The 14,991-nt window shown below is 36.2% G+C and overlaps 1 protein-coding gene and 1 non-coding gene across 9 annotated transcripts in view; one reads left to right on the top strand and one right to left on the bottom strand.

Annotated features, from left to right (window-relative positions):
• The first annotated feature begins 3,135 nt into the window (after positions 1 to 3,135).
• The window catches only part of CNBD1 (cyclic nucleotide binding domain containing 1), a 299,007-nt gene continuing 287,151 nt past the window's right edge, over positions 3,136 to 14,991 (top strand). For all 8 annotated transcript variants that reach the window (XR_012065401.1, XM_072951719.1, XM_072951718.1 and 5 more), the window contains exon 1: positions 3,136 to 3,258. Coding sequence is in view for 7 of the 8 variants with exons in the window: in XM_072951719.1 (XP_072807820.1) it covers positions 3,171 to 3,258 (88 nt within the window). In the remaining variant the exon portion in view is untranslated. The remainder of the gene's footprint in view (positions 3,259 to 14,991) is intronic.
• On the bottom strand, positions 5,451 to 5,522 carry TRNAT-GGU (transfer RNA threonine (anticodon GGU)). Its single transcript has one exon. It is a non-coding gene; the product is annotated as a tRNA-Thr (tRNA).

The raw sequence follows: 14,991 nt of genomic DNA, 5'->3' as shown, positions 1-14,991 counted from the left end.
TTCAAAAAACCAGCTTTTAGTTCCATTGATCTTTTCTTTTCTTTTTTTTTTTACTATTTTATTTATTCTGCTCTGATCTTCATAATTTCTTTCTACTAACATTGGGTTTTGTTTATTTTTATTTCATGGAGAACAGTAGGAAGGCTCTTTAAAAAATTAAAAACAGAATTTCCATACGATCCTGCAATCCCACTCCTGGGAATGTATCCAAAGAAAACTCTAATTTGAAAAGATATATGCACCTCAGTGTTCATAGGAGCACTACTTACAATAGCCAAGATAGATGCAACCTAAATGTCTATCAACAGATGACTGGATAAAGAAGATGTGGTGTATATATATATATATAGCTAAACAATGGAATATTACTCAGCCATAAAAAGTAATTTAATAATGCCATTTACAGCAACATGGATGGACCTAGAAATTATCATATTAAGTGCAGTAAGTCAGAGGAAGACAAATATCATATATCACTTATATGTGGAATCTAAAAAATGATACAAATGAACTTATTTACAAAACAGAAAGAGACTCACAGACATTAAAAAAAAAATTATGGCTACCAATGGGGAAAGTCGGAGTGGGGGAGGGACAAATTAAGAGTTTGGGATTAACACAGACACAGTACTATATATAAAATAAACAACAAGGACCTACTGTATAGCACAGGGAATTATAGTCAATATCTTGTAATAACCTATAATGGAAAAGAATATGAAAAACAATATATATACACATATGTATGTAACCTGAATCACTTTGCTGTACACCTGAAACTAACACAACATTGTAAATTAACTACACTTCAATGAAAAGAATTTAATTAAGAAAAAGAAATATATATATTACATTGTTTAAATTGAAGCATTTTTCTCTCTGGAATTAATTTATTTGAAAGGTTAATAATGTATAAAAATTATCACAGCAAATTTGGTTGTTATTATTATTATTATTATTGGTTTTTGTGATATGGAAAGGATACTTGAGTTATATCTAGAAAAATAAGCCTGTGATACACTACTACTAACTATGGAGCGGGAAGAGAGGAGCCTGTATGAAATGTATATTTGAGAAAAACTAAAGCATTTAAAATGTTTTTAATTTATGTGAATGTCTCAAGGGTTACTTCAGCAAAGTAACATTAGTAGTAAAGATGATCGTTGAGTGGTTACTATATCCAGAAACTGTGCTAGAGTCTCTTTACATTCATTTTAAAATTTTATCATCTAACATTTGTATGAGGCATTATCATTAGCTTTACATTGTAGATTGAGATATTGAAACTAAGGCAGATCAAGTGACTTGCACAAGACGATTTAACAAATACGTGTTTTGGAAGAGAGTAAACTTATGAAGGATGTCTGGGAATTGAAACTTTCATACATCGGTCTGTCAAGGACAAGCCAGTGATTATGTTCTTGTCCTTGGAATGAATTTTAAGGGCATCCAGAATATGTTGGGAGGATACATTTTGGGGGAGCTGAATGTGTGATTTGTTGGCATCTCTCCAGACATACACCAGAAGATACTAGCAGAGATGTTCACACAAAACCATGGAGATCACATAGACTTGGATAAAATGAAGCAAGCCTTTTGAATTGCTTAATTTGCTGTTTCTTCCTTAATAGTCTTGTTTATTTGCATTGTCACTTTACACAGATGTATATATTAATTGTTTTCAAGCAAGGCCCAGTTTGATGTGAAATCATTATAATGTTAATCAGCTTTTTTATGCATGAAATATAGAAAAGAAAGAAGAAAGAGGTGAAAACTTAGAAAATAAGGGAAATTAACTAGAAAAATAAATAAAAATAAGAGCTTATGTAACATTGTAAAATGACTATAACTCAATTAAACAAATGTTGAAAAAAAGCTTATTAAATTGGAATCAGAGAGGAAGTTGATCAGTATAAACTTTGAACCTTAGAAAACTTCATTTCTTATAATTGATCAAAACTACTTGTCAAAGGGTAAAAAAAAAATCTAATATAACCCCATCTGTTTAAAATCCATGAAAAATGTAGGAGTGCTTTATAACTAACTTTTATAAAGACGTCCTTGGTTCTTTGAGTTTTAAATGTGAGAATGGATCTGGGATAGTCTGTCAAGGAAGGCACAGAGAGTCCCAAGGGGCCACAGTTGGGACGGCAAAGCGCCATACTGAGATGGGAACCATGCGGGCGAAGGTGAGCTGGCTAGTGCAGAAAAAGATACAGGGTGAAAAACATTGAGACTTAACCAATTTGAGTCTACAGTGAGTCTAGAGTTTATAAAACTTGGTACAGAAAAATATACTCAACTGAAAAATTCTGGTGAAGTGTCCTGTGCAGAGGCAATATAATAGGAATTACTGCCAGATAAATGCGTTCCTTTTGTAATACAGCCAAAGTTTTCAATTCTGGTTATTAATGTTTTCTCGATGAAGTTGCTCTATAAATAGTTATCACTGTATCAGGCTCAAGAGTCAGTCACAGCCCTTTTGTGCGTAACCCTTTACAGTTATGGCACCAGAACTAAAATTTTTAAAAGCCTTGGAAGGTGAAACACAGAATTAAAAGGTATATTGATAAGGATTCTAAACCTTAGCCATTGGAATGAGCCTTAATTGTTGTGGAGCAGCAAGAAAATAACAAACCCTATAGCACACCCTAGCAGAATATGGTCAAGTATAAGCAGGGGTGAGTTTATTGGTGTCTGATAATTAGAAGGTATGTTTCACCCTATGTGCACAGCGTTGGAGAGCAGTACAAACATCCTGTTGCCACTGCTACAGAAAGGGTCTTGGATATCCAACGAAAACACTTAGCAACCAGAAGGCTCTGGCCAGTGGGAGCCCAAAGAGATGGAGTCTTCCTTTATCTAACCTAGACTCACATGTGTAATTATTCTGCTCTGTCTGTGGATTACAGTTTCCCTCTTCAGTCCTACTGCTCACTGCCGCTCACAAAGCCTCCTTCATAAAGTCCACTGGACAAGGATACAGTTCATCTTGGTCTAGGTTTCGCCCTCAGAATGCTGTATCCGTGGAAGAAGTGTGAACACAAAGATTCCGCAGCACTCCACCTATCAGGGAGCGCCCAGAGGGTTCTGCTTTGTGACGCCTCATGGAAAAGAATGGTCATTTGCCTCGCAAGTAGCCTCTGGGCAGCTGCCTTGGAGCCATCAAGATGCCTAAGTCTCCTCTTCCAGAAGCCATTTTATCTCACATGGTAGCTATAAGCAATGTGCCTCCCCCTCCACCTCGCAGCATCCCAAGTGAGTGGGCAGCACATGGAGGGTCTGCATTGTTTCCAATGGTACTGACTCCAGATACAAGAAACGGGGCATTTAAGGGTTGGTAGGGACTCCAGGAATTCTTTTTTTTTTTTTTAGTACAATCAATTTACAATATTGTGTCAGTTTCTAGTGTAGGGCACAATGTTTCAGTCATACATATACATATGTATATTTCTTTTCATATTCTTTTTTATTATAAGTTACTATAAGATACTGAATATAGTTCCCTATGCTACACAGTTTAAACATGTTGTTTATGTATTTTATATACAGTAGTTAGTGTCTGCAGATCTCAGGCTGGGATTCTGGGAGATCCATCTACTGATGGTAGAGTGGAAGGGAAAAAACAGAGATGCGCTAGTACTGCTTTGTCCTCCTGAAGCCAGTTCCCTTCTCTGGGTCTCCAGGATTTTACTTAGTAAAATGAGGATCTTTATAAACTCTCAGAGCTTCAGATAACAAATACTTTTAGAGAGGAGAGAAGTCAAGGGCTTAGAGAGGTCACCCAGTTCACTGGTGATCAGGCCCCTTGTTTGTGGCGGGACTTCTGGTGCCTACCAAAAGTTACTTTTACTGCCCTTTGTGAGATAAATAATACATTTTCACCAGGAGGATTTGTATGTAAAATTTTCAAGGAAAAAAAAGAAAATTCCTATTATTTTTGCTCTGAAATTTATTCCCTTTTAATTTTGCCATCTCTGATTTATAATATTATAGGAATTATAAATATAGAGTTAAATATTTAGAAGTTTATACAATCTACATTTTCTTATTTTATATCATCAAGGTAAAGCCAGAACATTTTTCTAAAGACTTCATTTCACAGCCATCAAATTCATAGATTATTTGATCACCAATATACCGACTAATAATATGCAATTGTCCTAGAGATAATTGAGATTGTAAAAGTCGTTAAGGTAACAGTGGTAATAATTATGATCCTTTCAACTTCAACGAAGAATTTATTATTTTAGCATTTATTGGGTAGATCTGTGGATTTTGAAAAGCTAACCCATCTATTCTTTTACCTTCCTGTGAGAGTTGACTCTTTTAAATATGTATATTTTAAAATTAATGATAGTCTCCAGGGAAAAATTTGCCACAGGTGACAACTGATACCCTTTGAAGGGGCATACTTATGTCTTGAACAGTGTTAGACAAATTCATTATGTTAAATTAAATGAATCCCTACCTATGTCACTTTAATATGCTTTCATTATTATTGTAAAAAACCTCTTGTGTGTAGTCAATATTATATTTCAATGCAAGTTGAAATAAGTATTAAATGTAATTTTGCCAAAAACCACAGTTTCTACTGTACAGAAAAAAAAAAGCCCCCTTAAGACAGTTTCTGTTTTTAGCAGCCTAGGAAGTACAGTAGTTGGGAGTTAAAAGATCAAATTAATTTAGAATCAGTGGGATGACATGTGTGCTGCCCTCTGTAGTGCCTCCCAAGGACACTTCACTTGTGCGAAGTGATTAAAAGATGAAAAATCAGCGGCAATTTAGATCTCAGAGCTGAATAGAGCATAATGGAAAGCAGGGGAGCTCTCTCGGTTTTCCCTTCAGAGGTTCCTGCTGGATGTTCTATGTGTGACTTCTCTTTGGAGATGTGTCCTGCTTGCTCAGTAGCTGTGTCTCTGTGCTAAGTCTAGCAAGTCGACCATTTCCTTTAGCAAGCTCTGATTGTCACTGCTGAAACATGATCTCATGGAAGCCTACGTGAGGGTACTTTCAATCCATCAGATGGCTGAGCCTGAATTATAAAGGAGATAGAAATGAGAGTCATTCAAAATGCAATGGGAATAAATAGGAAGATTCCATTAAGGACCTTAAAGATAATCTAGCCATTTTTATACATTCTTGTTTATTTTGGATGAGGTTAGCTAGGCTACATTTAGTGAGTCATGTCTACCTTCTCCATAAATTTTGTATGTGAATAACATTTACTGAGGGCTTTCTATAAGAAGTTATGTTGTTATATATTTGGCATGTTATAGTGTTATTTCATTTATTTCTCATAAGAACCTGTGAGCTCTGTGGTGGGTGGAATGATGGTCCCCAATGATGTCCACGTCCCCTGAACCTGGGAATACGCTATACTACTGGTCAAGTGGAATTAAGGTTGCAGGTGGAATTTTTTAAAATTATTTTTATTTTTTTCTCCTTAATGGAGGCACTGGGGTTTGAACCCAGGACCTCGTGCACACCAAGCACGTGCTCTACCACTGAGCTGTACCTCCCACCCCCGGAAGTTGGAATGAAGGCTGCTAATCAGCTGATCTTGAGTTGGGAGAGTGTTCTGGATTATCTAGTGGGCCCTCCATAATCGTAAGCATCCTTAGAAGTGGAGGAGGGAGGCATGTGTGTTGGACGCAGGGTGAGAAAGGCTTGACTAGCCATCTCTGGCTTTGAAGATGGAAGGGAGACCTAAGCCAAGGAATTCGGGCAGTCCCAAGAAGCTGGAAAAGGTAATGAAATGTATTCTCCTCTAGAGCGTCCAGAAAGAATGCAGTCCTGGTGACAATTAATTTTAGCCTGAGACCTGTTTCAGAGTTCTGACTTCCAGATCTGTCACATACTAAATTTGTGTAGTATTTTTTTTTGCCTGTGTGTGTTTTCTTTCTTTCTTTTTTTGTTTAACATTTTTATTGATTTATAATCATTTTACAATGTTGTGTCAAATTCCAGTGTAGAGCACAATTTTTCAGTTATACATGAACATATATATATTCATTGTCACATTTTTTTCTCTGTGAGCTACCATAAGATCTTGTGTATATTTCCCTGTGCTATACAGTATAATCTTGTTTATCTGTTCTACAATTTTGAAATCCCATCAATCCCTCCCCACCCTCCACCCCCTTGGCAACTGCAAGTTTGTATTCTATGTCTATGAGTCTGTTTCTGTTTTGTATTTATGCTTTGTTTGTTTGCTTTTGTTTTTTTGTTTTTTTGTTTTTTAGATTCCACATATGAGCGATCTCATATGGTATTTTTCTTTCTCTTTCTGGCTTACTTCACTTAGAATGACATTCTCCAGGAGCATCCATGTTGCTGCAAATGGTGTTATATTGTCGGTTTTTATGGCTGAGTAGTATTCCATTGTATAAATATACCACCTCTTCTTTATCCAGTCATCTGTTGATGGACATTTAGGCTGTCTCCATGTCTTGGCTATTATAAATAGTGCAGCTATGAACATTGGGGTGCAGGTGTCATCCTGAAGTAGGGTTCCTTCTGGATATATGCCCAGGAGCGGGATTCCTTGGTCATATGGTAAGTCTATTCCTAGTCTTTTGAGGAATCTCCACACTGTTTTCCACAGTGGCTGCACCAAACTGCATCCCCAACAGCAGTTTAGGGGGGTTCCCCTTTCTCCACAGCCTCTCCAGCATTTGTCATTTGTGGATTTTTGAGAGATGGCCATTCTGACTGGTGTGAGGTGATACCTCATCATAGTTCTGATTTGCATTTCTCTGATAGTGATATTGACCATTTTTTCATGTGCCTATTGATCATTTGTCTTCCTTGGAGAATTGCTTGTTTAGGTCTTTTGCCCATTTTTGGATTGGGTTGTTTGGTTGTTTCTTATTAAGTCGTATGAGCTGCTTATAAATTCTGGAGATCAAGCCTTTGTTGCTTTCATTTGCAAAAATTTTCTCCCATTCCGTAGATTGTCTTTTTGTTTTACTTATGTTTTCCTTTGCTGTGCAGAAGCTTGTAATTTTCATTAGGTCCCATTGGTTTATTCTTGCTTTTATTTCTATTGCTTGAGTAGACTGTTCTAGGAGAACAGTTTTGAGATGTATGTCAGATAATGTTTTGCCTATATTTTCTTCAAGGAGGTTTGCTGTATCTTGTCTTATGTTTAAGTCTTTGATCCATTTTGAGTTTACTTTTGTATATAGTGTAAGGGAGTGTTCTAGCTTCATTGTTTTATATGCTGCTGTCCAGTTTTCCCAACACCATTTACTGAAGAGACTGTCTTTATTCCATTGTATATTCTTGCCTCCCTTGTCGAAGATGAATTGACCAAAAGTTTGTGGGTTCATTTCTGGGCTCTCTGTTCTGTTCCATTGGTCTATATGTCTGTTTTGGTACCAATACCATGCTGTCTTGGTGACTATAGCTCTATAGTATTGTCTGAAGTCTGGGAGAGTTATTCCTCCAGCCTCTTTCTTTCTCTTCAGTAATGCTTTGGCAATTCTAGGTCTTTGATGGTTCCATATAAATTTTGTTATGATTTGTTCTAGTTCTGTGAAATATGTCCTGGGTAATTTGATAGGGATTGCATTCAATCTGTAGATTGCCTTGGGCAGTGTGACCATTTTAACAATATTGATTCTTCCAATCCAAGAGCATGGGGTACCTTTCCATTTTTTAAAGTTGTCTTTAATTTCCTTCATCAATGGTTTATAGTTTTCTGTGTATAATTCTTTCACCTCCTTGGTTAGATTTATTCCTAGGTATTCTATTACTTTAGGTGCTATTTTAAAGGGGATTTTTTCTTTACTTTCTTTTTCTGTTGATTCATCGTTAGTGTAAAGAAATGCAACTGATTTTTGAACGTTAATCTTGTAGTCTGCTACCTTGCTGAATTCTTTGATCAGCTCTAGTAGTTTTTCTGCGGACCTTTTAGGGTTTTCTATATATAGTAACATGTCGTTGGCATATAGTGACACTTTTACTTCTTTTCCAGTGTGGATCCCTTTTATTTTTCTCTCTTGCCTGATTGCTATGGCTAGGACTTCCCAGGCTATGTTGAATAGGAGTGGTGATAGTGGGCATCCTTGTCTTGTCCCAGATTTTAGTAGGAAGCTTTTGAGTTTTTCACCATTGAGTACTATGCTGGCTGTAGGTTTGTCATATATAGCTTTTATGATGTTGAGATATGTTTCCTCTATACCCACTTTGGTGAGAGTTTTTATCATAAATGGGTGTTGAATTTTATCAAATGCTTTTTCTGCATTTATTGAGATGATCATGTGGTTTTTGTCCTTTCTCTCGTTGATGTGATGTATTACACTGATTGATTTGTTTATGCTGAACCACCCTTGTGTCCCTGGGATGAATCCCACTTGGTCATGATGTATAATCTTTTTTATGTGTTGTTGGATTCTATTTGCTAATATTTTGGTGAGGATTTTGGCATCTATGTTCATCAGTGATATTGGTCTATAATTCTCTTTTTTGGTAGTATGTTTGGTAGAATTCCCCAGTGAAGCCATCTGGTCCTGGACTTTTATTTGTAGGGAGGTTTTTAATTGCTATTTCTATTTCCTTTCTAGTGATCGGATTGTTCAAGTGTTCAGTTTCTTCTTGATTCAGTTTTGGTGGACAGTATGTTTCCAGAAACTTGTCCATCTCCTCTAGGTTATCCAGTTTGGTTCCATATAGTTTTTCATAATATTCTCACATGATATTCTGTATTTCTATTTTATTTGTTGTAATTTCTCCATTTTCCTTTCTTATTTTGCTAATTTGTGCTCTCTCTTTTTTCTTTGTGAGTTTGTCCAGAGATTTGTAGATTTTATTTTTCAAAAAACCAGCTTTTGGTTTGATTGATTTTTTTCTATGGTCTTTTTTTTAATCTCTATTTTATTTATTTCCTCCTTGATCTTTATACTTTCCTTCCTTCTGCTGCCTTTTGGGGTTTTTTGTTCTTCTTTTTCTAGTTCTTTTAGTTAGTGGGTTAAATTGTTTATTTGAGATTGTTCTTCTTTTTTGAGGAAGGCCTGTATCACTATAAACTCCCCTCTTAGCACTGCCTTTTCTGTGTCCCATAAATTTTGTGTGGTTGTGCTTTCATTTTCATTTGTCTCAAGGTATTTTTTAATTTCAGCTTTGATTTCCTCATTGACCCATTGATTTTTTAAGAACATATTGTTTAATCTCCATGCTTTCCTTTTTTTCTCCTTTGTTTCTCTGTTGTTGATTCCTTGTTTCATGGCATTGTGGTCAGTAAAGATGCTTGAGATAATTTCTATCTTCTTAAAAGTGTTGAGGTTTCTTTTGTGCCCAAGTACATGATCAATTCTAGAAAATGTTCCATGTGCCCTTGAAAAGAATGTATATCTTATTTTTGGGGGGCATAATGCTCTGAAAATATCCACCAAATCTAATTTTTCTATTGTATTATTTAATTTCTCTGTTGCCTTATTTACTTTCTTTCTGGAAGATCTGTCTAGTGGTGTTAATGCGGTGTTAAAATCTCCAACTGTGATTGTATTCCCATCAATATCCCCCTTTATCTCTGTTAGTAATTGTTTTATGTATTTAGGTGCTCCTATATTGGGTGCATATATATTAACGAGTGTAATATCCTCATTGTGTATCACTCCTTTAATCATAAATTTGTGTAGTTTTAAGGCAGTCGGTTGGTGGTAATTTGTTATAGCAGCAACCGGAAACTCACTCACAGTCTGACTTACAGTTAGAGGTAGTGAGGCTTAGGTTCCATATGAACGTTCACATAGTTGCCAAGTGGTAGAGACTCTTAATAGTATCATCTATGAGATGAATTTACTCATAAAAATAACAGCAAAGTCAGCGACACTCTGGTTTCCTTTTGACCCATGACCCTGAAATTCCCTGTACATTTTACCAGTTAAATGATGGTTGTGCATTTCTTGCATCTTGCTATTGTAGCTACTTAGACACTCTTGATTTAAGGCAGAGAACATATCACACATCTTCAAACACCCCTCCAGTGCTGTCTCCTTAACTGTGAAATTCAGACTCACAAATGCTCCAAGTGGTTAAACTTCTTGAGTCACGTACATATTTTTCCCTTTGAAACTTTCAAGTTTTCTCCTTCTCCAGTCTCTTTGACTTGTGTCTCAGGATTCTTCATAGCACGCTAACGCTAGGAGAGAGATGATTGTTCTCAAAAGCAAAAAAAAAAAAAAAAAAAAAAAAAAAAAAGCCGTGCCACATTTTTATTCCAGATGAGAATTGTTTTAAAAACCTGACAGTTAGCAACGCCTGCAAGAGTTTCACCACCTACGTGAAACTGCATCTGGCTTCGGTACACACATGACCTGTTTGTTATTAGAAGCTGATTTCCTGAGGAGATAAAAGGAAAAAAAAGTCTTAATTTTTTTTTTTTTGAGACTGGAAGCTGTCCTTTAGCATTTGTCTGGAGGAAGCCCCTTTTACATTTATGATTAGGAGTGTTAACTAGCTAGCTACCTTTGTTTGGGTTAATAAGCTATACCTTTACTTTTTTCATGCTTATTAGGTTTAGCCTTCTGAGAAAGGACAATTTCAAAAATGTGCTTTACGCCTCGACCACTGGTTTATCTGGCAGAAAGAATTTTTGTGCTTGACGAAAGGTTTTTGTGTTTTTGTTTTCCCAATAAGAAAAGGCTTTTGGGGTCACAAGATATTTGTAGTTATATTTTGTTTGTTCCAACATATAAGAATGTAGAACAACAGCAAAAAAAAGTTGAAGAGAAAACTAGAGACACTTCAAGGCATTTAGAAACATGATAGTACTCCTAAGTGCATGTTTTCCTTTGCTCTCTCTCTCTCTCTTTTTCCCCCCATTTTATGGCATATATTTACAGAAAACCTTAAAAAAAATGGTGTCATCATTCCTAACACTTCAAGGGCATTTCCTGTAATTTGAGTGTTCTCAGTTCTTCAGCAGCTAAAGATGAAAGGAGTTTCAAGATATATATTTATCTGGAAAGGTAAATATTGCTCCATTTAAAAATTTTACACCATTCAAACCCTAGGAGTGCAAGTAAGAAAAAGGGGAGCTTGGCAGTGGAGAAGCAGACTATGTAATGTATAAAGAAAGCAAGGTTGAGAAACAGAGCTGAAAGAGATGAGAATGAATATTCCAAGAAGGAATAAAAGATGGAAAATGTGGTTGAATGCTTGTGTATGTCTCTGTGTTTATATAATGAATAATGGTCCCAATGGAAAATACCATCAGATAATTTAGGAAAAGAAATATCGAAAAATTATATTTTCTGTACTTTATTCTTCAGTGTAAAGTCACTTTTTTCTTTTCTTTTTTTAATCCCAAAGGAGAAAAGGTGGATATTTTATTGAAAAAGTAGAGTTTCTATTTTTTTTCTTACTACTGTTACAACCATCTCAGTGTACCGTCTGTCAGAAAATCTTGAAGGGCCTTTAGAAATTAAATTATGGTAACTTAAACTTGAGCTCGCTTAATCATGACTGGGGTGTTCAGGCCGGAAAGCCTAAATCGCAATGCATTGCGAATCAGGTCTCCTGACTAGAGGTCACACGAGGTCACCCCTTGGTCTTAGTCTGTCTCAGAAGTACTTCCTGCATCAGTCCCCCGTTATCAGTACTTCAGCCATCAGGAGCCTCCATCACCTCAGACTGGACTGATCTCTGGTCTTCCTTCCAACATATATTATGAAGCAGACTTCCTTTCTGATGCAATGATTAAAAAGGGAATTTGATCATATTAACTCTGCTTAAAAGTTGTTGGAGTTTTACTCTCCTCCAAACATTAGATTACAATCTATTTCCCTCAATCTAGCATTTAAACTTTTCACAGTTTGGCTAAAATCTGTTTCACATCCCAGTCTTTACACTTCTATTAATAGAACGTTTCCCTACAGCTAAAATGCACCGATGGATGTTTTTAAAACCCATCTGCAATACTGCTCAGGGGGACAAAAGGACTTCCTAGGTCCACCTAAGTAAATAATCTGACTGCCATATTTGGCACCTGTGCTCAGAAGGACATAGGACAGAATCCCCGTCTTCCAAAAGGACAGCATCAGGAATTTCCCTTCTGTGGAAGCAGTTCTCACAACTGCCTAGCCAGCAGCCCACAGAGTCCTCTTTGGCCCCTCAGGTGGAGTTCAGGTTCAAGGCAAAGAGAGTCACAAAGGGCAGGTGGAAAAATAGCCCTGGCTTAAAAGCATCATTCCCGGCAGGAGCCAATATCTCCTGTGAAAATTCCATAGGCACCGTTTCCTGCGTGGAACCTCTCACTGACAAGAGTCGTGTGCTCAGGGAAGCCCATTTCAGTGGCTCTCCATCGGATCATCCCTAGTTTCTCCTGGTCCTGATGCAACTCACCAATCAGGGATCATTGTTCTCTAAGCAGTGTTGCCTAGCAACTAGCTGACAGACTCTGTCTGGTCTCCAGGGAACGGAGCTGGAGGTTCTCATGCTGACAGATAGTTACTCCTTGAGGGACACCATCACACTCCTCACCATACTCTCTCGCCTTAGCTCGTGTTTCCTCTTGGGGTTCCCTCTTTTCTTGCTCTGTTTGTTTCTACCTTCCCAGTTCTTCAAAGACTCAATGACTTTATGCTCCTCAAAGACTCTCCTGTCCTCTGCAGTTTAAAGTGATTTTTCATTATCTCTGAAGTCCTTCAGCACTTTTCCTACACCCTTTCTATTCTTATCACCTTAAACTCACATTAGATATTCCATTTACTTGTGCCTTAGGGTTATGGTTCTGATTAGATGAGTATCTGGAGACAAGTGATCATCCTTCACATGTCTTTGTTTCTCCAGTGCCTAATATTCAGGTGGTTAGTAAATGGACAGAATGAGAACAAATCTCACAGTTATTTTTTGCATTTTGGTGACTGGTTCTGTTATAAAAATTATTACATAAATAACATATGCCTTAGGCACAAGAGAATATTAAAGATTTGATTTTTCCCTCCCAACCCACACTCCTAATCCTCAGAAGAGATGGTCATATTTTTTCATGAAATTTTCTGTATATTCCTGTATGTGTAGATGCTCATTTTAGTGGCTATATTATATTTCACTGTTTAAATACCCCAGAATGCTACCAATGGATGCTTAAGTTACGGTGTCTCTTCTTCAAGTCCATACTTCTAGATTCTGCTTTATGAGTTTGGGACTGGGACTCTGCAAACGAGTTTTTCCCAGGCAGCCAGCTGGCTTTCTACTAGGATCTTCTAATAGCAGGTGTTATAGAGGGTTGGAAGGCAGGGAGAAAGTTAAGGAAAGTGTTTATTCTTTTGAATTCAATTCTGGTTTGAATCTCCTTGTGAATGTCTCTCCAGCAGCAGCAGCAATTAATTCCATTTGCAGTTTCCCCAACATTCCCAGAAATAGCCCCATTGAACCCCCCAAAAAATCCGATGCTAGCTGCCTATGCCCTGTCCTTAGAGGTGTGAGTTTCAGCTTCTATAAGCCATTGCTCCAAGCTTCTAAGTTTTACCAATTAAACCTCTTTCCTTTGTTTCATCAGCAAAAATAGTGGTGGTAAATGCTCTCTGCATGACGTTAGGTGTTCCCCTTTTGTCTCTTCAGTCCTCTAATTCCTAACAGTTCTTTGTGTCAGTTTTGTTTCCATTAAGGTTACTGGTGTGGTTTCTGTTTCCTGACTACTAGATCCTAACTAACATGCTGGAAATTTTTTTCTACTTTGTTTTGCTGTTAAAATCAAATAAATATCCTGTACACACCTTTTTCCAGTTGGTAAGCAAGTGTATCAATAAAACTACTGGGCCGAATGATGCGTGCTTTTAAAATTTTGATAATTACTGACAAGTTGTCTTCCAAAGAGGTTGTACTAATTTCTAGTCCTACTATAAGTATATACAAACTTTTTTCACAAAATTTATACTAATATCATGTATTGTAAAACAAATGTTATGCCAGTAAACTAGTTGAAAACAGTTTTGGTGACTCTTAAAGTTTGCTTTTCTTGGAGTGAGATTTAGAATCTTTTCATGTTTGTGACCATTTGTATTTATAGCCCTTGTCCATTCACTGAGGTTTATTTTTTCTTTTATTTGAAAGAGCTCTTTGTTTATGAAAGAAATTAGCCCTTTGGCATGAACTTTACATTTTTCTCAGTTTGCATTTTTCTTTTGTCTTTGTGATTTTTGTGTCCTACAAAGGTTTTCGAATGGTTGTGTAGTTTTTGTCCTTTGTCACCAGTTCTTGCTTAGAATGTTATTCTCCATACCAAGAATTAAACATAATTCCTCCATGCTTTCTTTTAGTATCGTTTTAGTTTTCAATATTAAGCTTGTTAAATAGTCAGTGCACCTGAAATTTATTTTGAATACATTTACTTTAGAATAGTGATGTAAGATTACAACTTAATATTTTTCCAAGTGACCAACCAACTGTTCTAATGCCATTTGTTAAGTAATTCTCATCTTCCTACTAATTTAAAATGCCATTTTTTGTGATTTTTTGACTATGTAAATGTGTATCCTAAATTTTTGTATGTATTCTAAATCTATTTCTGGAATATATCAATTACTTTTTACACTTATCCCTTGTTTTCTATGCATTCGTGTTGAACTGTTGTAATTTTTGAAGCATTGTATTTCAATGTCTGGTGAGAGTCACCTTTACTGATTACTCTTTTTAAAAAGACATCTGCTGGCTATTCTCTCATTTTTATTTTTCCATGTGAAATTTTGAATTATTTGGGCTTTTTCAACAAATAAATATTTTGATGTTTTAATTGGAAAAGTGTGCTAAATTTAAAATTAATTTGTGAAGAATTGACATCTTTATGACATGGAATCTTCCTACTCAGGAACTGGTCTCTTTTTTCAGACTTTCTACTTCCAAGTTACACAAGTGTCCTTTTATGACACTCAGTAAAATACATTCCTGAGCATTTTGTCTTTTTTCCTTGCTATTATGAATACCTTTTTTTCCTCATATTTTCTAATGATAAAAGTCATCATATGAGAAATATATGGAATT

This window comes from Vicugna pacos, chromosome 29 (genome assembly GCF_048564905.1).
Source record: "Vicugna pacos chromosome 29, VicPac4, whole genome shotgun sequence".
Lineage (NCBI taxonomy): Eukaryota > Metazoa > Chordata > Mammalia > Artiodactyla > Camelidae > Vicugna > Vicugna pacos.
This window is presented reverse-complemented; position numbering and strand designations above follow the sequence as displayed.